The sequence below is a fragment of the Urocampus carinirostris genome, chromosome 20 (genome assembly GCF_059441175.1).
Source record: "Urocampus carinirostris isolate Australia breed hairy pipefish chromosome 20, RoL_Ucar_1.0, whole genome shotgun sequence".
In the NCBI taxonomy this organism is placed as follows: domain Eukaryota; kingdom Metazoa; phylum Chordata; class Actinopteri; order Syngnathiformes; family Syngnathidae; genus Urocampus; species Urocampus carinirostris.
This window is the reverse complement of record NC_142368.1, coordinates 533,962-558,585: the sequence shown is the minus strand read 5'-3', so window position 1 is coordinate 558,585 and position 24,624 is coordinate 533,962. Positions and strand designations below refer to the sequence as shown.

General features: G+C 43.7%; 1 protein-coding gene across 1 annotated transcript in view; it reads left to right on the top strand.

The window, feature by feature from the left end:
- The window catches only part of utrn (utrophin), a 138,944-nt gene that overhangs the window by 94,704 nt on the left and 19,616 nt on the right, over positions 1-24,624 (top strand). The window contains exons 56-67 of the mRNA XM_088324441.1: positions 1,692-1,848; positions 2,511-2,640; positions 3,418-3,686; positions 5,013-5,144; positions 5,210-5,288; positions 6,066-6,126; positions 6,204-6,265; positions 6,874-6,948; positions 10,118-10,319; positions 11,243-11,328; positions 12,429-12,586; positions 17,432-17,598. Of these exons, the coding sequence (XP_088180567.1) occupies positions 1,692-1,848; positions 2,511-2,640; positions 3,418-3,686; positions 5,013-5,144; positions 5,210-5,288; positions 6,066-6,126; positions 6,204-6,265; positions 6,874-6,948; positions 10,118-10,319; positions 11,243-11,328; positions 12,429-12,586; positions 17,432-17,598 (1,578 nt within the window). The remainder of the gene's footprint in view (positions 1-1,691; positions 1,849-2,510; positions 2,641-3,417; positions 3,687-5,012; positions 5,145-5,209; positions 5,289-6,065; positions 6,127-6,203; positions 6,266-6,873; positions 6,949-10,117; positions 10,320-11,242; positions 11,329-12,428; positions 12,587-17,431; positions 17,599-24,624) is intronic.

The following is a 24,624-nucleotide window of genomic DNA, read 5'->3' as shown; positions in this document are numbered from 1 at the left end:
TTCCTGCGGTGCGTCTTGGGCAAGTACAGCCCGGCGAGGCCTGTCCCTCTCCAGGACGACACGTGTCTTTAAAATAGCCACTTGGCTGGATGGCACGCTAAAAAGCTAGCTTGGTAGTTCGCTAGAAAGGTCAAAACTCAAAGGATGCTAAACGGCTAGCTTAAACAGGAAAAAGCCAACTAAAGAGCCGACTAGAGAGCTAAAAACAAAGCTATCTAGAAAGGAGCCGAACATTTAGCTTAATAACAGGCAAGAAGAGTAAAATGATAGCCGGATAGAAAAAAATGAAAAAAGCTTGCTAGATAGCTAAAAAGGTAGCTTGATAGCTAGAAAGATTAAAATGGTTGAATACTTAAAGGGTGCTAGCCAAAGGAGTAAAAACCCACCCAAAAAGTGGGCTACAAAGCTAGATAGCTAGCTGGAAAGGAGCCGAACATTTGGCTTAATAACAAGCAAGTTAAATGTTAGCTGGATAGAAAAAATGAAAAAGGTTTGATAGGTAGCTAAACAGGTAGCTTGATAGCTAGAAAGATTAAAAAGTTAAATACTAAAAGGGAGCTAGCCAAGGGAGTAAAAAAACATCCAAAAAGTCAGCTACAAAGCTAAAATCAAAGCTGGATAGCTAACTAGAAAGGTGGCCAGCTAGCAAAAAATCTAAAATATTAGTCACACTAGCAAAAAAAAAAGTAATAAGCGAGATGGCTTGCTAAATAGCTAAAACAGTAAGAAGCTAGCGAGCTACAAAGCTCAATGTTTTTGCTCCTGGCTGGGTTTGTGTTTGTTGCTGTGGTCATTGTTTTTATTATTGGCTCCCTGTTATCCTGGCTGCCTACTGCATGCTTTTGGTGGTCTAGCCTCCCGTTTTTCCGCCCTTTTTAGCACCCTGCTCGCCTGCCGTGTCCCAGCTTGTTTTGCCATGTGTGTTATTTTTGCCCCATTTTGGCTGATGGCCATTTACGGTACCATTGCTGCACCCACCTTTTCATTTATCTTGCTTCGAATTTGTTTGTTTGTCGTATTGGTACCATTATATAGCTTTATTTTTTAAATGTATTTTTTAACAAATTGACTTTTTGGACCCCATACCTTAGGATGACTCTGAGGGTAGAAACCAGGCTAAAGTCTGGCAGGGCGCCAGGTCTATAAAGCAAGGGGGGAAACCCCGCCGTCTGAAAATGGCTTCTCGAGGTCTTGGCTTTGAGCCGAGCAAACGAAGCCTCGCTTCTTCATGATCTATGACCCCGACGAGCCGGGACGTCCATTTTCTTTATGGAGCGCGAGCGCTGAAATATGGATGACCTACGTTCCACGAAAATTGATCTAGGGCCGGGCACACCGACTAAGACGGAACCTGCTCCCTATTTCTTCTGAAGGAGGCGGAGACGAAATCCGAGGTGGCGGCAAGCGGATGAGATGCTCCTGGGAAGAAGGGGACGAGCGCTAGTGGTCACTCGAGGGGGGGGCGTACCAGTCCATTTAAGAGAAAGAGAGGGAATAAGAAAGAGAAACAAAGCGAGAAAGAGAGGGACTAGTTGTTAGGGTAAGGGTCAAGTCACACTGTCCCATTTCTTTGTTTGGCCCTTGATCACAATGTCTCACAGGACTGCACAGGTCTCTGATCCGAAACCGACATGCGGGCGAGGGAAAACTCTTCTGGCGTTAACGATTTGTGGGCGTGTCCTTGTCGGCAGGGCTCACCTGGAGGCGGGTGCGGAGCGCTGGTCCCGTCTCCTGGGCCTCCTGGAGGAGCTCTGGCGCTGGATTTGCACCCGCGACGAGGAGCTGGCCCAGCAGATGCCCCTCGGGGGCGACGTGCCCACTTTGCTACAGCAGCAGAAACGATGCGCGGTACGTTTCACACACACACACACTTCGAGGTTCGTTTGCTGCGTTCGGGGCAACGGCATCCGAGTCGGCTCGCCGAGGCCGGACGAGTAGATTTGAGAGAATGAGAGAGCGAGAGAGACCTCAATTGAAAGAGATAAAAATAGAAAATGAAGAGGGGGCAGAGGAAAAGAGGAGCAATGGAAGAGGGAGAGCAAAATAGAGAGAAAGTGAGAAAAATAAATACATGAGGAATAGGAAAAGTGAGAGACAAAGGGATATACATATATAAAGAATGAAAGAAAATGAGGGACAAAGTGAGGAATAAAAGACAAAATGGGAAAAAGAGGGTGAGCGAGAACAAAGATGAGAAAGAAATAGATTGAGAAAGCAAAGAGAGAAAAGGGATACGAGAAATGAGTGAGAAAGTGAAGGAAAAAAAGAGAAAGAGATGGGTGAGGAAGAGGAAAAAAGGGGACAGAAAAAAAGAAATGGATAGATCCAGAGCAAGTGAGAAAAAAAGGAAAGTGACAGAGTGTGAGAGAGACATAAACCGCAGCTCATTTTTCTCTCGCGCCCCTTTCGGTAATGCTCTCGCGGACCAGATTGGGCCCGCAGGCCGCCCGTTTCGTGCAGTCCAGGATACGTTTTCTGAATATTCCGTTTTTTTCCATTTTTGTGTCCAGACGCTGCTGTCGGAACTTTCGGAACGCGAGCAGTTGGTGAACAGCACTTTGGAGCAAGCGGGAATGTTCTTGGCTGAGCAGCCCATCGAAGGTCCGGGGGAACCGCGCAAGGACCCGCACGCCGTCTCGGGTCGGTACAGACCCCCAACCCCTTTAGGGGGATAAAATTAAAGAGAGTGAGATAGAAAGCAAGAGGGTCTAGGAGAAAGAGGTAAAGAGCTAGGGATAGGTAAATAGATACAACAAAGAGAGAGCTAAAGAAATAAAAAGGAAATAGTTATATAAAGAGAGAAAGAAATCCAGCTCCAGCCATGGAGCGGATCTATTCTTCTCTTGTGCTTCTCTCACGGTTGCGTCCCGGGCCGAATTAAAGAGCTAAAAAAAAAACGTGAAGCCGGCAAAACCTAAAATGCACCTTTTTTTCTTTACAAATAGGTCAAAATTTTTTGAACTGTCTGCAAGACATTGGGTTGAAATGCAATGTTGTTCTGGCCTGGAAGAGCTGAATGTCTTTCTGGGAAAACTGCTGAGTCTGCAAAACCAAAACTGCAGAGTCTTTTTTGGGGCATTTTTACCTCTGGAGTGACTCACCCGATTGCTTGGTAAAACATGAGAAATTCGTCCTGTCCTGCCTGGGGGAGTAGAATGCCTTTCTGGGGAAAATGCTGTGTCTACTAAACTTAAAGTACTAAGCTTTTTAGGGCATTTTTATCATCTAGGGTGAACAACAGACACAGACAAACAAGCGATATGTATATGGAGATCCAAAATGAAAACATGATGGCTTTGTTGAGGGGGAGTAGATGCCGGTCAGGAAAGGGAGAGGGCAGGCAAACGAGGCGCTATGTTGCGCTCTTTAGCCCCCCCTCTGTCCAAAATCGACGAGCGTATCCTTTTGCGCTTTCAGAACCGAGTCCGGAGGAGAAGGCCCGCCTTTTGGCCCGGGCCATCCGCAAGCAAACGGGCCAAGTGGGCGAGGGCTGGCGAGGTCTCCGGGACCGAGCGGCCGAGCGGCGGGACCGGGTGGAGCGAGCCCTGGAGCGCCTGCGGGACCTCCAGTCCCGAACGGAGCGAGCGGACCTCGGACTGAGCCGGGCCGAGGAGGCCGCGGCCGACTGGCAGCCGGTGGGCGACCTCCTCATCGACTCGCTGCAGGACCACATCCGAGAGACCTTGGTAGGCGGGCGCCTCGCGATGCCCGAACAAAAATGATTTTTCCGGCCGTCGGCGGCGCCGTGTGAGCGTTGTTCGTACGCAAATTCGACTGAAATACTAAAAAACGACCGCAGAAATAGGACAAAATAACACTACGGAAAATATTATGACAAGAACGCTACAAAAATACCAATACGGTAAGATCGTAACACAAAATTACTACAGAAATATGATGACAAAAATGCTACAAGAGAAATATTACAACAGAAATACTACAAGAATACTACTAAGGAACTACTACAAAAATATAACTATAGTAATAATCCAAAAATATTAGATCGTTACAAATATTATATCCATCTATCTACCTTGGTCATATCCCTCAAGAGGGGTGACCGACAGCAAGACAAACACAATAACAAAGAAAATTAAAAAAGGAAAAAGTAGTAAAAACACTCGAAAATGTTTGGACCATGGCCAACCCAAATGACCAAACGCCCAAACAAGTTAAGCACCTCGACATCCAAGTCGGTCATGCTTTCGTCCCTCCAGATGTAACGGGACACCAGAAAGCGCCCGTGTCACTCGGGTCGGGGTGACACAACACACTCTTCTGTTCAACAGCAGGGCCCGACAGCTTTCGCTGGTTTACCCCTGCCGCATCATACATTTGGCCCGCCCATCCCTTAGAACACGTCCACACATCCCACTATCCTTTTACAACACCTCTCCACTCATTCCTATCACCAACAAACATGGGAGGTGCAGTAAAGAGACAGTGAAAGAAATGAAAGGGGGGGAAGGCACCTGGGTTGGATGGTTGTACTGTTGAATGCTTGAAAAAAGGTGGCACAGCTATGATTGACTGGTTAGTACGCTTGTTGAATGTAAGCTTTTTAAGTGGTGTGGTTCCTGTCCATTGGTGTAGTGCATTTCCACACTCTCCACTTCTTTTCTCAAATATTCTATCGAAAAACTGCAGAAATACGAAAGAAATCGACAACGAAAAAAACATCTGCAGTTAAACTACATTTCAAATTGAGTGCTTAAAACAGGGACCTGATCTATAATTTTGCTTGAATTGGGTGGATTTCAAAGAAATTTGATAAGTCATCTATTTAAAAGGGATATCGCATGTCTGTTCCTCCAGGATGGTCCCCTTGACCACATATTTGAAAGCCCGACCACAAATAATTCCCCTCCTCTGGATTACAGTAGTTAGGATTGACCTTTCCAGCTAGTTTTTTACATTTTTCGCATGCTGTTTGGCTATCGCTCGACCTTTTCGTGCTCAATTTTCAATTTTGGACGGCTTTTTACCTTACGTTGTTGATCCGGTTCCCTCAGGCCCTCCACGAGGAAACCATCCGGCTGGGTCAGGACGTCCGGACCATCAAGGACCTGAGCGCCGATCCGCAGTTACCGCAGGCGGCCCGCGGGCGACCGGAGCAGCTGGACGGGAGGTGGAACCTGTTGCGGGTGAGTCCGTCCTCACGGCTTCAGTTCGCTGGGTCAGGTTTTCAAGCGGCGACGTCTGGTGGCAGGTGGCGCTGGAGGACCGGTTGAAGCTCCTGCGGGAAGCGCATCGAGACTTTGGACCCTCCTCGCAACATTTCCTATCCAGTAAGAAATCGGAACGCCGTTTGTTTTTTCTTCTCTTTGCACTTTTTAGTCCTCGCTCCCAAAAGGCCAAGTAGGAAACCTTTATTGACGCATTGATCGATTGATTTGTCGCTCTCTCTGTCTCGCTCTCCTTCTTGCTTTTTTTCTGTAGTTTATAAAGTTTCATTTTCACAAATAACTTCTGTACTGTCAAACTCTAATTTGAAAAAAAAAATCTACTCTATTCCTCTATTGATTGGCTATGAGAAATCTGATATGTTGACTGATTTGGGCACTTAGATAAAAGAACTTTCTATGGGAACAATTTGGCCCAAAAAGTCGGTGATGCGCTTATGTTCTCGTGTGACGACGTATAATTCTATTTTTGCCCTTTTTGTTTGGCAGGCCGTATTGCAAAATATTGAAAGAATCATTCTAAAGTATCCATTTCACTACTGGAAAAAACACAAAATGTGGCATGAAAATGCTATTACCTTCCTTTAGAATGTGGAGAAGTCCAAATTTGTTGGCTTTAGAAAGCATTTTTTCCGGCCTTTTGTGATTTTAACGAAACTGGAAATTGATTTACGCGTACATAACGTCCGTTCGTCGAGCTGTTTTACATAAGTGCAGAACTTGGACCTCAATATGATTGACGCACAGGCAGACACAGGCAGAAAAGGGGCAGTTAACACATTCAGAATGTGGCAAACCGCTGGATAAAAAGCCCATACAGCGAGAACTGACCGCTACTACTACTAAAATGTATTTTGGATCAATCTTTGTTTCCTTTTCTAGCTTCAGTGCAGCTCCCCTGGCAACGAGCGGTATCTCAAAATAAAGTCCCTTATTACATCAAGTAAGAAACTTTGATTTTTTTTTTGGGTGCGTGTGGCATGATTTGGGATGACGTTCTTTCTTTTTTTGTGTTTTCAGCCACCAGAGCCAAAGCACGTGCTGGGACCACCCCAAGATGACGGAGCTTTACCATTCGCTAGGTACTCACCGTGATCAGCGCCCCTCTACTCTGAAAATACCAATTGAAGTTGTTCCGGGAGTAGCTTCGTAACCCCCAAAACTTCAGAAGTAGAGGCGCATTGTTAATTTGTTCGAAGTCCCGCAAAACTATAGTGTTGAAATGAGATAACTGCACCGTAAACATTCAACAAGAGGTCCATCATGTCACAAACATAGAATAAAGGAAATCATCCAAATATTCATTTACCTTTTAAGTTTAACCGGTGACACGAAGAGCATGCCGGGATCACACTGGCTGCCGGGTAGAACTTTGAGTGGCAAATGGCAGCTTGTTCTGTTTTTGCCTTTGTATCTTGAAACATCTTTGTAAGTTGAGGCAATATTTTCCCGTTCAGGGATTTTGTAACCTGAAACTTTTGAATGCCATTTGTAAGCAGAGGTACCACTGTATTTAGAGTCGCCACGCGGCCGCTTTGGGTTGAAAAAATGGACCAAGGGGCCCATATTGGTAGTATATGTGTGGTATTTTGGTCGTATTTCTATATAGAATTGTTGTAGTATATGTGTGGTATTATTGTATTGTATTGTATTTCTCTTTGAATTTTTCTCTTTGAATTTTTCTCGGTAGTGGACCTGAACAACGTGAGGTTCTCCGCCTACCGCACCGCCATGAAGATTCGCCGGCTGCAGAAAGCTCTCTGTCGTGAGTCAAACACACGCAAATGTTTCAAAATGGCCGCCTAGAAATGAAGCCGTGAGAAAACGATATAGACAGCATTATTGCCTTACATGAGAACATAAGTCTGTGCTGGGAATTTTGAATGGATGTTAAAAAAACGGGGTGCTTGAAATCCTAGATATTGTGTTTTCAAGGATCAAAGTGCTGGTCAATGCTTGAAATTGTTGCCTCGTTTCACAACAAAGTCTGCTTAAAAGTCGACACTGCTCTCTGGTAGCTTCGCTTTGCCGTTGGATTGCTTTCCTCCTGATGAACAGCAGCCGGCATGAGTTTGTATGGCATTGTCCCATAAAGAGTCATCGCCCCCTACAGAACGGGTGCGTGCTACACCTAAACAGGCCACTAAGAAATGTGGATTAATACAAGGATTATGTATCAATTTAGGACATTTTTTATGGGACATGTAATAAATGAAGGTAGCGTTTCGGGTCGTAAATTGTAAGGGGAGAACTTCCTGCACCTGAAAATGTTAGCCAGTCACCTATATGCAGGGATCAGAATTTTCCGCGGATCCGCGGATTTCCGCTGTTTTTGAACCCCAAAGGCATTCCGACTTTTTCACTTTTTCTCTTGCGTAGCAAACAATTTCAAAATACGACTGTCTCACTCTTTCCTTTATTGCTCTGGCGCACCCTGGCGGCCGTTAGAAAAATTGGGGGTTTGGGTGGCGCTCCGCCCTGCTTTATTCCTGGACCCTGGCTATTTCAGCTGAAAATGAAAATCTCCATTCTGATCCCTGTATATGGGCAGAGAATGGTCTCCAAAACCACAAATTTCGATTTATTTTCAATTTAAACATCAATGCGCACACATGATGTCCTATGTAAATTTCAGATATATTTGCGGCTTTGCAAAATATGATTCGCATCGGATTTCTTCTCTGTGCGGTACTGGAGAAATTAAAAACTTGACTTTGAACGTTCTTATAAAGTGCTTGAATTCGGTCGTTTACGTGACACCTATCTGGGGGAGGATTCTTTCTCTCTGAAATTTGAACACTGCTATTGTTCAGATTCACAAATTAAAGTAACAATATTACATTGAAAGAATTCACAAGATATCTATTTTCGGTTTTGCATGCTTATTTAGAGTTGTGATGGCCCTCCGGAAGAAGCTTTTGATATCCCACTAATCGATACCACTCCCTCCAAAGTATCAGACAATCCTTTATTGCAATTCCAGTTTTGGGCCCTACGTTTTAACAGTTGACGAGCTGCCAGAATTGAAGCCAGAGGAAGATAGAGGAAAGAATGGAAAAAGAGAGAGAGAAAAGAATAGTATGAGAAAGAAAGGGAGGTTACTATGGAGAGAGGGAGAAAAGAAGAGAATGAGAGAGAGGGGAGAGAAATGAAAGAGAGGGAGGAGGAATGAAAAAATGGAAAGAGAGAATGGCAAATTGATATTTCTATAGTGCTTTACTGAGGACCTCCAAAACGCTTACCAATGCACTTCACACTTGACTTATTCGCACACCGATAGCAGAGTCAGGCATGCGCGGCGCCTTACCTGCTTATCAGTTCGGTGTCTTGCCCAGGGACATTTCCTCATTTAACTCTGAACCCTCTTCGGTCCCAAGACGCATCAAATCCTTTTTTGTCGGTGCCGACGACACGTTTGCGTACGAACGCCGACGGCGGCCGCGCTATCAAATGTTAAATTGGGTTAAGTCCGTGCCGAGGGAGGGGCAACAACACGCTAGCCGCTAGCGCGTTTTTCCCGCGGCCCGAAACCGTCAGCGTGAGGCCTGACCGGTAATTGGCGCGGCCCGCTGAGCGAGCGCTAAACATAAGGGCCCTAAAAGCAAACCAGAGGCGACATGCTCGTCGCTGCCCTTGCGATCGTTCATAACAAGCTTACAGAAAATCAGAAGAAAAATAGGACTTGGTGCCAGTTAGGCCTAGCACAGGGCACCATTTTTGTTCTTTTTTCACATTACTGTAATCCTTGTTTTTTTTTTTTTCGAGCTATTGGGGATCAGAACTCCCCTGCAATATGCGAAAATCTTCAATGTTAGCCCCTGCCCATTCTTAACAGCTCTTGCTGGCAGGGATAATAGATCCCGGATGTACAAGTGAAGAACACCAATTTGCTGTCTCAAACCCAACAGATCATGGATTGTGGCCAAAACAGTGTCGTTCAGAAATAATTCAAACAGAAAAACCAAAAAATTAAAACTGTGTTGGAAGAAATAATGGCAAAAAAGAGCCGCCGGGCTCAACAAAAGTGTGCTCTGTTAGCCTCTGCTTGGGATCAGGGATAAGGGATTACAGAAACGCTTCACCGACCTAAACTGAAAAAAATATGCTCTGCTCGCCCCTGCTCTCAGCATAATCTACTGAGGATAATGGCCTGCAGCTACCAATGTGCATTTCTTGAAAAAATGCTCTCTACCTGTACTTGCCTTGCTTGGGGATAATGGATTGCAACTACTCGAGTGCAGTTCATTTTAATATAGAAATTGCAAAAAACAAACAAAACTGCCAGGCCTGACAAGAGTACACTCTGCCTGTCCCTGCTCACGGCAATGGTCTACTGGGGATAATGGATTGTGGCTCTGAATTTTAAGTGCGTCAGGGCGGCACGCCTCTGGGGTCTCAAACTCGTGGCCTGAGGGTCAATTGCGGCCTTGGATAATACTTTAAAGGCCCAAACCCTACTGTGGAGCGGATGTAAATTATGGATTCGCTTTGGTTTGAATTAATATTAATTTATATTTCTATGATTTTTATTTTGTGTGGAAAAGGTTTGGAAAACATATTCAAACAAAGTGTAATATTTTAATGAGAGCTTTTCTTGTGGATTTTGCCCAACTTGACTCAGACCAGTGGAACTCAAGTAAATTGCACCTGCTTGGCTGAGACCCATTATCCCCTGTCGACTATTGCCGCACTCCATAGATTTTCACGCATCTCAGGGCATTCTGGACTGTCATCAAAGTGGCATTTACAATCATTTAGTGATCATCAGGCCCAGCTTCCAAGATCCACTTTCACTCGTTTCTCGTTTGACAGACTTGTCTGTCATTGGCCAAAGCGGGATAGCGGCAACATTTTTCACGACGCTTCCTAAAAAGACGCATAAAAGAGGAAGACGTTTGTTGGCGCAAACTGACATGGATCATGTGACGTTCCAGTGGACCTCCTGGACCTGAGCGCGGCCCACGACACCTTCGCCCAGCACAAACTGGACGAGCGGGACCGACAACTGACGGTCCCGGACGTCATCGGGTGTCTGACCGGCGTCTACGACGGCCTGGAGCAACAACACAAAGATTTGGTCAACGTGCCGCTCTGCGTGGACATGTGTCTCAACTGGCTGCTCAACGTCTACGACACGTAGGTGGCCTCGGTCCGTTCGGCTTTTTTTGTCTTGGAAAACCACAAGGGGGAGAATCGCGTCTTCCGAAACTCCAAAAATAAGTCTAAGAGGATAACGAATAGACGACTATTTCCGAGATGGCATCCTGACATTGCTCCTCCGATCCCCCAGGTGGCTCTCATGAGCCAAATCGTGACAAAAAAAGTACAAATGAGTGCTCGGCTTTTCATCATAAAACGACACTCCTTTGATTGTGTTTTCACTTTTTGTTCTAATTTCACTCGATTTTTCCTCGTTTACGCTACAATTTGAAATAGAATAGAATCTACCTTTATTATCATTGTTACAAAATGGGTTGAACATATTGCGACAATGAAATTGGACGTGGCACTCCAGAGTCACATTTAACTGTAAAAGTAAAAAATTAAAAAAGATAATTTACGCAATATTTACACAAGAAAGTGTAAATGAGTACTTAAAAAAACACAATGTGAGAAAAAATGGCAGCAGAAATTATCAACCCAAAATATTATTATTAATTTTGTTAAGATGACCCACATAAGACTACGTTTTAAATAAATCAATATAGGAGAAAATATTATTAAGCTAAATAAACTGCCCAATTTTTTTTTAAAGTAAGGTTGATATTCCTTTTCTTTTTATTGAAAAATCCTGAAAAGATACTACTTAAAAATCGACAGAAATCATTTGCCGACAGGATTTTTTTTTTTTACTGAGAACTTTTCTCTCAGACCATTTTATGTGTAGAAATATTGAAATTCAAATAAGAGCAAATGACCCAACTGATCGTTAAAAAAAAACCAAGTTCTTTTTGGAGGAATAGCCTGAAAAGCGGCCCACATTTAGCATTCGAAATGAGCCATTATTATAGTTGTGGTTTTTGCCGCTTTTGATGGTTTTCCTTTTCGTCCTTTGTCAGCGGACGCAGCGGCAAGATCCGGGTCATGTCCATGAAGACGGGCATCCTGTCCCTCTGCAAGGGACACCTGGAGGACAAATACAAATGTGAGTCCGCACGCACGCCTTTGCCGCGTCATTTTCGGCCGCCGCTCCGGAAACTCCCGGTGGTCCGTTAGCGTCGTGGGTATCCTCTCAGCCCGACGGCCTTCTTTCTGGGTTAGATCTCCAAAAGGAGGTCACGAAGGAAGGAGGATTTCATCGCAACACCAAAATCTGCAGTCTCGTTCGTTTTTGGGCTTCTCGTGTGTTGAAAGAAGATCCGGCCAAATACAGCCCCACGTTTAAAGAGTTTTCTTTTTGCGGGGTTCGTACGGGTGCTTGAAATCCTGCAAAATGCTTACATTTTGGTTGAAGGGTTTGGAAATGCTCGACATTAACGTGTTTCCTGGCAGTCTGACTCGATGGACCACGCAATAGAGCAGGGGTGGCGAACAAGTTTGACACGAAGATCCGAAGTTTTTAACTTTGAGAGTCAAAGAGCCGCACCACGCACTGACCTGCCATGACAGACACACACAATTATGTCCCATAACACACTCCTCTCCTTACAATACAACAAGTATTGTTCTTGTGTTGATTTCAAGGAAAGTGTCCACCCTCAATACACACATAAAAAACATGAAACGAGGCAAAGAGCCACAGTATATAGAAAATATGATAAAACAAAGAGCCGCATTCTTATTGGCCAAGATCCGCATGCGGCTCGAGAGCCGCGTGTTCGCCACCCCTGCAATAGAGAAAACCTTTTTAAAAAGTGCACAAAAATGACGCAGACGCGCCTGCTCTCGGTCATTATGGTGTTTTAATGTGCAGCGTCACCGCCTCCTACTGGTCGCACCCAAGAGATCAGCTCTATTTAGAAAACCAGCTCCTTTGAGTTTGGCCATGAAAAAAGTCTACGTATCCTGTTTTGGGACCCGGCTTTTTTACGAGCATAGTGCTCGCAGTCATATAACAGCTGTTATTTTATCACCTAAAGAGACATTTTTACATCAGTCAATATATATGTGAATATGAACCAATAGTTATTTATTTTCTGTCGTCGACTTTCTATCATCGATCGTTGTCGACGACGTCAACGAATACAATTTTGTAGAAAAGATTTTACGTGTTCGATAACCGCCATTGTTTTTTTCCGGGCGCAGACCTTTTTAGTCAGGCGGCATCGGCGGGCGACACGTGCGACCAGAGGCAACTGGGTCTTCTTCTCCACGAGGCCATCCAGATCCCCAAACAACTGGGGGAGGTGGCCGCCTTCGGGGGCTCCAACATCGAACCCAGCGTGCGCAGCTGCTTCCAGCACGTAAGTGGCCCTCGCACCGCTACAGCCACTGTTAGAGGTCAGGTCGGGTCTGGAAAGATTCCAGCCCGACCCTACCCGAGTCGCAGGTACGTTAAACCCGAACCTGCCTAAACTTGACAGATTACCTTGAGCCCAAAATTAAACTGTAGATTTGATTTGCCGCCAAAGTAAACGCGAAGCTTTACTCTGGCTGTGCGTACTCCGGCACGGAACTGTGCGTTTCTGGGGCCGAGTCCCTCTGATCAAGAGGGCCCCGCGAGTGCGGCGCCGGTTCTTCGCCCGAGTGCGCCAAGCGAAAGTGAACCCAACAGCATCTAAAAGTAAATCCTATTCTGCAGACGACTAGCCGCATAGAGTGAAAGATTTGGCCGAAAAGCAAAAATGAAGTTTGTAATAGGACCCCTGACGCGAGGGAGGCGGTAGGAGGAAGCGGCGCATCTTTGACCCCAACACAGAGGATGAAAATGTCTTTGGATTTAGTGATCTGGAGTTCAAGCGTGTACTTGATCTAAATAATGACTTGAGTAAAAGTAAGTGCGTGCTGAGTCGATCCTCTACGAAAAAACGTCATTATTCAAAGATTGACATTTTGAGCCCAGGTCCCGTTCGGGCCCAAGATCTTACTTCTAAAGACTATTTGTCGAATAATCAGATACATTTTCATTTTTTTCCTACGTTTAGCACAAGTTGATTTATTTATAGGGGCAAATAATAATAAACACATCGATCCATAAATAAACCCGTGTCCATTTTTAGGGACAGGCTAATAAATCCCAATCGAGTCAACATCTGCTATCCCTGTAAACCAAAAACAAGCTCATTAGCGGCAGCAGAAGGGTAAATAAAACAAACGAGCCACCAGACCGATAGAAGATTGGATTGGGCTGCCTGGAGTTGTCATTTGGTCGCCAGAGGGTGTTAGAGACCTCAAAAAAGCAGAACACATGAAAGCAGATTGTGGGTGACTTAACACGAGATGTATCTTAAGACACTTGCAGAGGCCAAAAGTACTTTTTCGGAATCATCGGATCAGCCATTTTGTTGCCTATAAGTCACATAGACACCCGCACACAAATCATGATCTATAAACTAGTCGGGATAGTTTTAGATCAGACGGATTTGTCGTTTTTAACAAATGAAGATTGTTATTTGGACTGCATGCATTTCACAATGCTGTGAAAATGTGTAGAATAAATGTTACATTTCAACTAGGGGTGTCAGTATTAGACGAGAGGGAAGATCAGCTGGTCCAAGTTCGTGGGTGCTAGTAAGACGGGAGATTGGTTTTCGCCTCGAACGCACCAAAGTTATATATTGTGGCCTAATGCTCAAGCTTTCTTTCATAGCCAAATGTAGGATGCACGTCATTAAAGCTAACTTGTTTGAATGTTACTTAAATCTTACCAAGGACTTTGTTTGGTTCAACTTTCTCTACAAATGAAATGAAATGATCTGCATTTCTATAGCGCTTTTCAAGTCAATGACTTCCCAAAGCGCTTTACAGTGTGCTTCACATTTCCCAATAGCGGCCCCGCAGCCATGTAAGGCGCTAACCTGCTTATTGGGGGTATTGGGGGTTCAGTGTCTTACCCAAGGACACTTCGACATGTGACCCGGACAAGCCGGGATTCGAACTGGGATCCCTTAATCCTAAGACGATCGCTCTACCTCCTGAGCTACTGCCGCCCCAAATGTTTTTGTGTCACCGAGCTACTGCCACGATACGTAAGGTCTGCTTTGCAAGTCATCTTATTATCCGAATCCAGGCTAATGAGTCTGTTTGATCGCACTGCGCTGCCTTTTAAGGTTTTTCTTCATCGATCGATTCGGCTTCATTTGGATTGGAAATTTTGTTTTTTGGAGGACTTATGACTGGCAGTCGAACAACCGAAGCTGTTTCAGGTCGATTTGAATATTCGAGCGGCAACCCCGATGCTTCCCGTGGCCCGCGCTCCGTTTCTGTCGCTTCTCCCCCCCCCACTGCTTTACAGCGGCCAAGGAATCAATTTTGCGGCTTTATCGCCGGATGTTCCCGCTATTTAACGATAGCTTTATCCCCTCGGGCGCCGGCCCTGCCGTTTCTCACTCTCTCCGTTCCGCCGCCTCCGAGGAGCCGGCGTACAAATTGGAGAGAGCTTGTAAAGGTGGCGTTTTTGTCTTTGGCGGCAGATGTGCCGCAGTCGCGCCTGAATCGTTTGAATAAGTTAGCCGTGTGAAACTTTGACACGGCCACCTGTGTCCCACCTGTTCCCGTCCCGACCGTTTGTTTTCACGAGCTCATCATGAGTGAATGATCGGCGCGGCTGTAAATTTTACCACCTGAAACGTATTTTTGTCCCCGCCGTCCGTCTGTCTTATCGGGGTCATCGCTTTCAAACTGCGGTATCTCGTTTGTAAACATTTTTATGAGACGGGTGCGTCAAAATTTTTAGGGAAATGTCTAGTTTGGGTTGATGAATTGTTTTTGGCAGAACTTCTTTTGATTGTCAGGAAAAAATGGTGTCTCGTGGGAGGCCGACGAGCAAAAAGTGTGAAATGATGGTCCATATCGGTCGGGGTGGGCTGAGTTTTGCGTTGAATTAAACAATTGGACAAACATTTTTTTTTTGTGCGTGTTTTTTTTTTTTTTTTTTTTTTTTTGTATCCACCGTTCCAGTCTCAAATTTGATACCTCAACAATTCATGAAGGTAAAAGATCATGTCAGTTTTTGTTGTTTTTTTTCATATTGTTGCGACCATTTCAAAAGAAAACGTGTCTCTTTAAGCCTTTTAACAAAAAAAACAATGTTTTTTTTACACATTATATTCAGAAAAAAAGGGGACATAGGTCTTTTTAGAATAGCAGCGCTGATATTTTCCATTTTCTTTTGCTTATGAAGAAAAACCATTGAATTAAATGGGTTAGGAAATGTCAGAATTCAATCCATGTGATAAATTGAAACTTCAAATGCAGCTAGCCCCAATTGTATATTTAATTACATTTGATAAATATCTTGATGAATAAATGCATCATAAAATGGCACGCAAAGAAAATGTAGCCATTAGTTGTATATTGTGTTATACATATTTTTATATTTCTATTTCTATTTATAACCAGGTGGAAACATACTGGTTTTGGCCCTGTGGTGAGGGGGCCCTGGAGGGAGCGCGGGGACCGGGGATCCTCTCCTCTCTATTTCTACTCCCTAAGAGACAACAAGGCAAAGAAAGGGGGGCAGGAGACCGAAAGGTCTTGCAAACCCTAGTTATAGGGCCACTAAATGTGAGAGGATGTGGAAGTAAAGCGGAGGAAGAGGAGATCAGAAGGATGATGACTAAAGGGAAGGATGATGTGTTAGCCTTGAGTGAAACTAAGATGAAAGGATAGCAATAGACCTTTTTTCTTTGGCGTAGTTTTTTCCCTGGACAGTAGTTTGCACCCCCCAGGGCCAGATCTTTGATTTCTCTGTCTCAGAGGCCTTTAAAATGAACACTGATAACTCCTGCTGACGGCTATATATGTCATCACTGTAGCTTATCCGAGAATGAACTTCAAATGTCAACCTTGTCTATTATCTTTTTAGAAGTGACTCATTTGTGTTTTTTCTTCAGGCATAAAAGACATTGTTATGTCAATAGTTTTAGCACGTGATTCGGCTAAACTTGTTTATAATGTAAAAAAATGGTGCCCCGTGTGATGCCCGACTCGCAAAAAAATGAGACCGAGTTCTAGATCTTTGATTGTAGGAAAGTTGTTCATGACTGGAAGTGGAGTGACTCAGTCTCTTAAACGGTTAAGATCAAGCCTTTCACCTCCCGTCGACGTCTATAGACGTCAAGTTCCCTTTTCCGAGTTTGTCATCTTCTTTTCTAAATGCTCCCCGATTCGTTTGACGTGGCAATGATGGAAACATTCTTGAAGTAAAGGGTTCTTTCTATTTTGTACCGTGAAGCTATGAGGAGAAACTGAGAGTCAACATTCAGGATTCAGTCTGTTAAAAAAAAAATAGGAACCGTAACCTTCTGTTGCCCTTTAGCCGTTTGTCAATGTCGGAAAGGTTAGGTTTGATTTTTTTGGGGGGGAGAAAAAACACGAGCGCACATTATTAAGGTGATAAGTTCAAACACGAAGAGAGGACATGGACGGATTTCCGTCACGCGAGGAGAACAAGAGCGATCTTTACAGAACCCTCAGATAAGGAATTCCAACCCGTTCTAAAAGCCTTCATTTGTCCTAAATCTCCTAGGTTACAAAAGCAGATCCGCCCTAAAGGATTTTGAAATAAAAAAACAATAACATGATTGGCCGATAGTGACAATGATGGAAACGGTGCATAGTAGTCAAAATGATGGACAACAGTGTGCAACGATAACCAAAATAGTGACCTGGTGCCCTATGCAATCTTCTTTGCAGGCGTCCAATATTAAACACAGAATAAACCTGGAAAAGTGTTTCATTCTTTTTCAATAGTCCAGACAGTTTACAATGACCCCATCCCCTGATCTAAAACCAACATGCGGGCAAGGAAAAACTCAAAACCACAGCATGGAAAAATAGGAAACCTTGAAGGGGCCTCACAAGTGGTAAAATACTTCATTCATAGGTAATTGAACTGTCAACGGAGATTCAAATATTACACGATACATATATTATTATATGGAACTGTTCAAGTCATATGCTCTGTCGATTTCTTCTTGGCTCTTGGAGTCACGCGTAGACCAGCATTTTCTGAGCGAAGGCTCCGAGCGGAAAGATAGGGGGCAATGAAATCAGAAAGGCCATGTGAGCTTTGGTATGCTAATAACAGAACCTTCAAATACTTGAACCCTGATGTTATTTTTATTTTTTTTGGACCAAATGATCAGGCCACGCACAAGGTGGAGCTGGAGGCCCGTCAGTTCGTGGAGTGGATGCGCCTGGAGCCCCAGTCCATGGTCTGGCTGCCCGTCCTGCACCGGGTCGCCGCCGCCGAAACGGCCAAGCACCAGGCCAAGTGCAACATCTGCAAAGAGTGCCCCATCGTCGGCTTCAGGTGAGTGCGGCGCGCTTTATTTTGTCGAACGAATACGTCTTTGAAGTCGCGATATGCGTTCTAATAGCTTAGTTGCCGGGGTTATTATCTGGCAGAAAAATGAGGGAAGGAAATACATTTTTAGTACGGTTTCTATGATAGGCCAAATGGGACAAAAACACATTTTCCAAAACTGTGAAAATCTGTAGAATAAAACGTTTCAACTAAGGGTGTAGCTAGGAGACGAGAGGGAACATCAGCTGGTATCAGTCGATGGCTGGGAAGCGGCAGGTTGGACTGCGCTCTCCCTGACTGGTATCAGGTCGGAAAGAGTCAGGGTTCGGGTGGTCACCTCGAATGCGGTATAGTCGTATATTGTGACGCGAAGTTGTTGCTCTCAGGGTTGAACTCCTGCCCGATGAACTTGGCTGCAATGAAAAACTCCGGCACATCTCTCCTACATGTTTTTCCGCACTTTCTGCGTTGTCTCCTGTGTTAAAGGAACAGCGTCACCAGCCGGACGGGCGGTTGTTTTAAACAATCATGAAGGTGTGTCATCGGCGTAAAGACCCCAAAATCGAAATGTATGAATGCAAATCTGTTTACTCTTGTTTTCTCAAAAGGCTGTTATTTTATCTTCATAAATTGCGCTCTCTTTGTCACCCAGATAAGGGGCACGATAAATGTTGTTGTTTTTTTCCTCAATACTCAAAATGAAAATGACATCCAAAATTGGATTTCTTCATTAGGAAAGCAAAGAAACATACTGTAATTTGTCCATGTTGTCATGAAGTTGGGGCGGTATCTTACAGCGGAGTCGTCACGTCGTTATCTACAGGATGCGCCGAATCCAACTTTGCCATTTTCATATTCGACTAGCTCATATAGATGAGTTGCATACATTATAAGGCCTATAGAAGGATTTTCGTTTTTTTGCGGCTCCAGACACATCTGTTTTGTTTTTTGGGTGCAATAGGACCCTTTTAACATTTAGGGTTGCCGATTTGGCTTCTCATCATGGCGTTGTCATGTGAAGCGTCGCCGATTGATCGCAACCAATAGCACAGCTCTATTTGGAAGACTGACTCTTTAGGAGGGGATTCCTGCAAAACACTTGAAATATAAATTAAAATCAGGAGTAGTTGCGTCGTTTCCTTTATATAAAGGCTCTATTGTCTCACTCGTGAATGAGTTTAACGCTACCCTGGCTAGTGTCCTGGATTCCGTAGCGCCCCTACAGCTTAAATCACGACCTAAAAGACGCACGCCTTGGTTTACCGATGAAACTAGATGGCTTGAACAAGACTGCAGGAAATCTGAAAGAAAATGGCGCGCTACCAAGCTGAAGGGTTTCCGTCAAACCTGGTGTAAGAACTTGTTAAAGTATAAAGCAGCCCATGCCTCTGCAAAATCAGCCTATTTTTCGAAGGTGATCGCGGCACAAAGGAATAACCCCAAAATCCTTTTCTACACTGTAGAATCGCTAACGAGGCAACAGATTATCCCAGATAGTTCTACTAGTTTGCAATATTCTTTGATCCGTGCAGCCCTTTGAGACTCTTTGTGATTAAGGGCGTCACAAATAAACATGACTTGACTAAAATATTCACAGATCTACAAAAAAAGAATTGTCAAATATGAAACAATTTAAACTTTTTACACATGTACCGGATTTAAAGTCGAACCACACAAAATCCCTGAAAATACCAAACAGACAAATTCAACAAAAATAACTTTAGTGCGCTAAATAAAAAATAAAATGAATACAATGAACTATTACCAATTTTATTTGAAGCAATCGAGTCACAGATCCTCTCAAAAACATGCAAAAAACAAAAAGGGAACGATCGGCAGTCGATTGAAAGATTGAATGCGCTCTGCTCGGGAGCAATCCAGATCAATAATGAGTCCAAATTTGCCTCATTTTTTTGCTCTTTCCATTTTTTGTCTTCCGTATCGAACGCCTTTCTTATTTCACTTCTCTAGAGCCCTTTCTGTGTTTTTCAACGAGCGCGACGTCGCGAAGCTGCGTTGTTCAGAAGGAGTTCATAACGACCGCTTTTTTCCGCCATCGTTTTTCAGCGGAGGAAAATGAAATCCCGCTCGACGGTAAAGGGCAACTCGGCTCGGGCCGGCCGTTTATCCAAATGTCGGCGCGGTCGAGGGCTCCTGCTAAATGGCGTTTAAAGCCGTCGGTGCTTTAGTTTGTAGGAACGAACGTAACGTCACGTAGCGGCAAGATAGCCACTTAATTTCAGTCATCCATGACAACCATGAAAAAACATTCTTTTGCGCTGACAAAATAAAAAATTGGCCTTGAAAAAGGTGGAGGAACCCCGCAAACGATGTATTGACCACGTCCTGTTCCTGACGCACAAGTGAAGAATCGGAAACACAGTTTAACCTATGGGAACGCACCAGGCAAATCGGTGTTTCTGGCACTGTGAGTACAGAAATAGTGTGATGAGATCGGCTCGAACGCCTTTTCCCGTGTCATCTGTACCACTGGTGGTAGAGTTGGCGTTCTCTCAGGCGATTTGGGCTAGCGATGGCTATCGCTTGATCAGTCGTTGGTCAAATGCTCAAATACGGATGTATACTGGAAAACAGGGGTCAGGAACCTATTTATGGCTTGGAGGTCAAATTCAAATGGTGCCATTTTTTGGATTATATTGATGCATGCTAAGCCAAGATTGCACTAGTCTAATACTTTTGGGACACAATTTAAACACGACAGTTTACTTTCAAAGTGTCACCCCGTTGTGGCTGTTATATCGCTAAATAATCCTTTATCTGGAAGCTCATTCGGCGATCTATGTTGACACTTTATGATGGAAAGCCACAGAACAAACAAACTGCAAACAAACTTTTGACCTAAAAGCTCTAGCAAAGCACTTGGATTGGCTGGACAGAGCTATACATAGGGACTGGCACCCTTCCTCCTTGCCCAGCGCCGTCTGCACTGAGGCTGAATACGTTCGTATCCTCATATGCGGTATTTGATGACGGCCTTGACAGGAGAGAGACTCGATTTAAGCGGTATTGTGATATTGGTGCGGGACACGGACTCCGGCGCAATTATTGTTTCCTAGATTTGATCAAACGTCACACGGTGACATCAAATGAGCTTTTGTTAGGAGAGCGGCTTTATTGAAGTGGCTCTTCAAATTTAGGAAAAGGGAAAAAATCCAAATATTTCTGCTTTTATGGTTTTTGCTGAGAAGGTTTGTGGCCGCTGCTGTAAGACCTCGTGTAGTAAGGATCACTCATAAATACCACCAAATTTCCAACCTCATCCGTCGTATTCTGCAGTATACAAATGGTATATGGTCTGCATTTCTATTTTAAGTCAATGAAGAGCTCCCAAAGCGCTTTACAATGTGCTTCACACTTACCCATTCACACACACAAGCACACACCAATAGCAGTGTCAGCCATGCAAGGATGCAAGGCAACTATCCGCTATCGGGGGTATTAGGGATTCAGTATCTTGCCCAAGGACATTTCGACATATAACACGGAGGAGCCGGGAATCCAACCTGCGACCTCTTGATCCCAAGACGAGCGCCCGATTGACAATGTTGGTAACGCGAATGACTTAGATTTAGATAGATTTGGAAATGATTTGAATGACTTTTTTCCTGCTTTAAAAAAATCTTACATTTAGTTTTTGTTTTTTGCGAGCTTTTTTCTTCTTTTTCTCTTCTTTTTTCCTGTATTTCCTTTTATATTTTTTTTCCTTTTTCTGAGCTTTTTACTTCTTTTTCTTCTTACTTTTTCATCCCTCCCTTTGCCCTTTTTAATTTTTTCGCATCTCTCTTCATTTCTTTTTTCTAGCCTTTTTACTTCTTTTTTCTTTTTCCTTTTTTTCTTTTTCCTTTCCAACCAACCCCCTCCCTCTCCAAGTAATCTCAGGCATCATGTCACATACTAATTGTTAATACATAGATTGAAGCAGCCGTTTGATGGAGCTGAGCTGAAAGAGCCGCTTCTCAAAAAACTTGCCCGACTTCACTTAACTTGGTGCAAGTTCCACAAGGACTTAAAAGCCGCGTTGCCAAGGCAACCTGTGTTGTTTTGACCAACCATTTCTGACCAATTTGTGGTTTTCGGTGCGCCTTCTCGCCCGGAAAATGCGCAAATCTGTCGAGAGCTCATCCGTCAGACGCGCCGCCTCCGAGGAAAGCCCTAAAGGACGGCGGCCATTGTGTCTGTCATTTTTTTTCGGGGAGAAGGCGTTAAATGGCTTTCAGGGAGGAAGGATGGAGGTGTTCTCTGCCGTGGTCTGACACCCTGTCAGACCTCATCCGAGGCGTCCTTTTGTCTCGGAAACGCGACAAAAAAGCTGCCTTCTTTTTGGATTGCTTTACAGCACACGTGTCAAACATACGGCCCGCGGGCCACATTCGGCCCGGCGTACAATTATATCCGGCCCGCGAAATCCTTTTATATACATCTACTATAATGGCCCGGGTCTATGAAACCCCGATAACTTTCAAACTATACTCAGATACTAAAAACCACAATGGCCGAGAAAATGATGTGAACTGACATTGCCGGTAAACCCGTGTGTCTTATTTGTGGCCGTCATGAAGAAATTTCATGTAAAACGGCACGACAAGACAAAACTTCAGAGTAAGCTGAAAAACCTTGAATCCGGAGAAAAGATACAGAAAGTTGAAGAGTTCAAGAAGAATATGAAGATGTTTTTCACCAAAGCAAATTCCCAAAGTGAAAAGCACACATTTTATTTCTATTTTCCGTTCTTTCATATTTTCATTTTTATAGTTTTGAGATAGTTTTATGGGGAGCAACGATTTTTAATTCATTTAATGTTTAAGTTTGTTTATTCTGGAATAATATTCATGACTATTTTAAATTCTATATTTATTGACTTATTTTTAAAAAGAAAAGTGTATTCAATTAATATTTATCCTGTTCAGCCCGCGACCAAAGGTGTGGTTTGAGTTCTGGCCCTCTGTATAATTCAGTTTGACACTCCTGCTTTACAGGATGGGAACTGCTGCTTGTCTTTTGGTTTGAAGCCTTAACGTTCCTGTACAATTGTCCTGAAATCTTAATCTGGGATGTAGCCAAATTCAATTGAATGCTGGTCTTTGGAGAACATAGACAGTTTTAGGTCTCTTTAGAAAGGGAACACCCAAAAACTGAAATCATCACTGCAAAGTCTACTAACTTTGAGTCATCCGAGTCGGAACACACAGTAGTAGAAGGTTTCTATTCTCGCCCGAGTTTGATTTCACAAACAAATGCCTGAAAAACAGGTGAGACGATAGCTTACCTGGTACTTTGTCAAATTCGACCACAATCTGAAAAACAAAACTTTGTATATTAGTCAAGTCATATTTATTAGTTTGGCCCTTAATCACAAGGAGTCTCAAAGGGTTACACAGACTATTATGACATCATCCCCTGATCTAAAACCCACATGAGGGCAAGGGAAAACTCAAAAACCTCAACATGAGGAAAATGAAGAAACCTTGAAAAGGAACAGTCTCAAAGGGCTGCACAGACTATTGCAAACTACCGACTATTATGACACCATCCCCTGATCCAAAACCTACATGAGGGCAAGGAAAAACTGAAAAACCTCAACATGAGGAAAATGAAGAAACCTTGAGAAGGGAGCGCACATGAGGTCATCCCCCTTCCAGGATGTCCAGGCTGCAATTGATGTTGCAATAACAAATAATGAACCGATGTTGTCAACAAAAAAATCAAGGTTATCTAGAAGCTATAGAATATGACACATTTTCTAGGGGTAGGTCTAAGTGTTTCCAAAAGGAGGCGTTGAAGAGGACAAGTTGACATCGAGGCTAAATTTTCCTCCACCTTTCTCTTTTTCATACCTGATTCCAACTATGTACGAGGTAGGAGTATTCCTGGGTACGCAAAGGCGACAGTGTGTTGTTTTGCCATTTAAAATCGTATTTCACGACAGTCTGCGGACGATGTTTTTACGGCCGCAATAACTCATCGATATCACGGACGAATAAAAGCCTCGACGACTCATTAGACGGATTGGTCTTATCGCCTGATTTATCGACCACAATTTAGGTTAAATGCAAATAAGAGTGCGCACAATTATGTTGTGACGCCGAGAGTTGTAGTACCACTTTAGTCCAGTGAAAAGGGAATTTAAATATATATTGAACTTTGCATCGATATACAAAATTGATACGAAAGTATCAACTTTTTAGTGACTGTTTCATCATGATGACATGTTGACTCTACACGATGGGCAGGTTCTTAAGTATATATTATGTCATTTTCGCATTGGGAATTTTTATTATATGCAAAGATTGAAACAAATAAATGTCTGAAAAGTGGGTTTGCTTTTTTTGATATTCATATTTTTTGGATAGAAAATGGGATGGATGTGAATGGTGAAGGACAGTTAAGAATGACTGATATGGGTGCATATGATGCAAAGGGGGTAAACCAGTGTATGCCGATTTGGGGTCGCACGGCACAGTAACTGGGGTCTTTTTGTGCTGTGGGCTTGATGCTCAGTGTCAGGTTGGGAGGAGCGAAGTAGCACGAGTGTGTTCTTGACTGTAGTCACCTCTCCCTAGCAGGATATATACAGGGAGTGCAGAATTATTAGGCAAATGAGTATTTTGACCACATCATCCTCTTTATGCATGTTGTTTTACTCCAAGCTGTATAGGCTCGAAAGCCTACTACCAATTAAGCATATCAGGTGATGTGCATCTCTGTAATGATAAGGGGTGTGGTCTAATGACATCAACACCCTATATCAGGTGTGCATAATTATTAGGCAACTTCCTTTCCTTTGGCAAAATGGGTCATAAGAGGGACTTGACAGGCTCTGAAAAGTCAAAAATAGTGAGATATCTTGCAGAGGGATGCAGCACTCTTAAAATTGCCAAGCTTCTGAAGCGTGATCATCGAACAATCAAGCGTTACATTCAAAATAGTCAACAGGTTCGCAAGAAGCGTGTAGAAAAACCAAGGCGCAAAATAACTGCCCGTGAACTGAGAAAAGTCAAGCGTACAACTGCC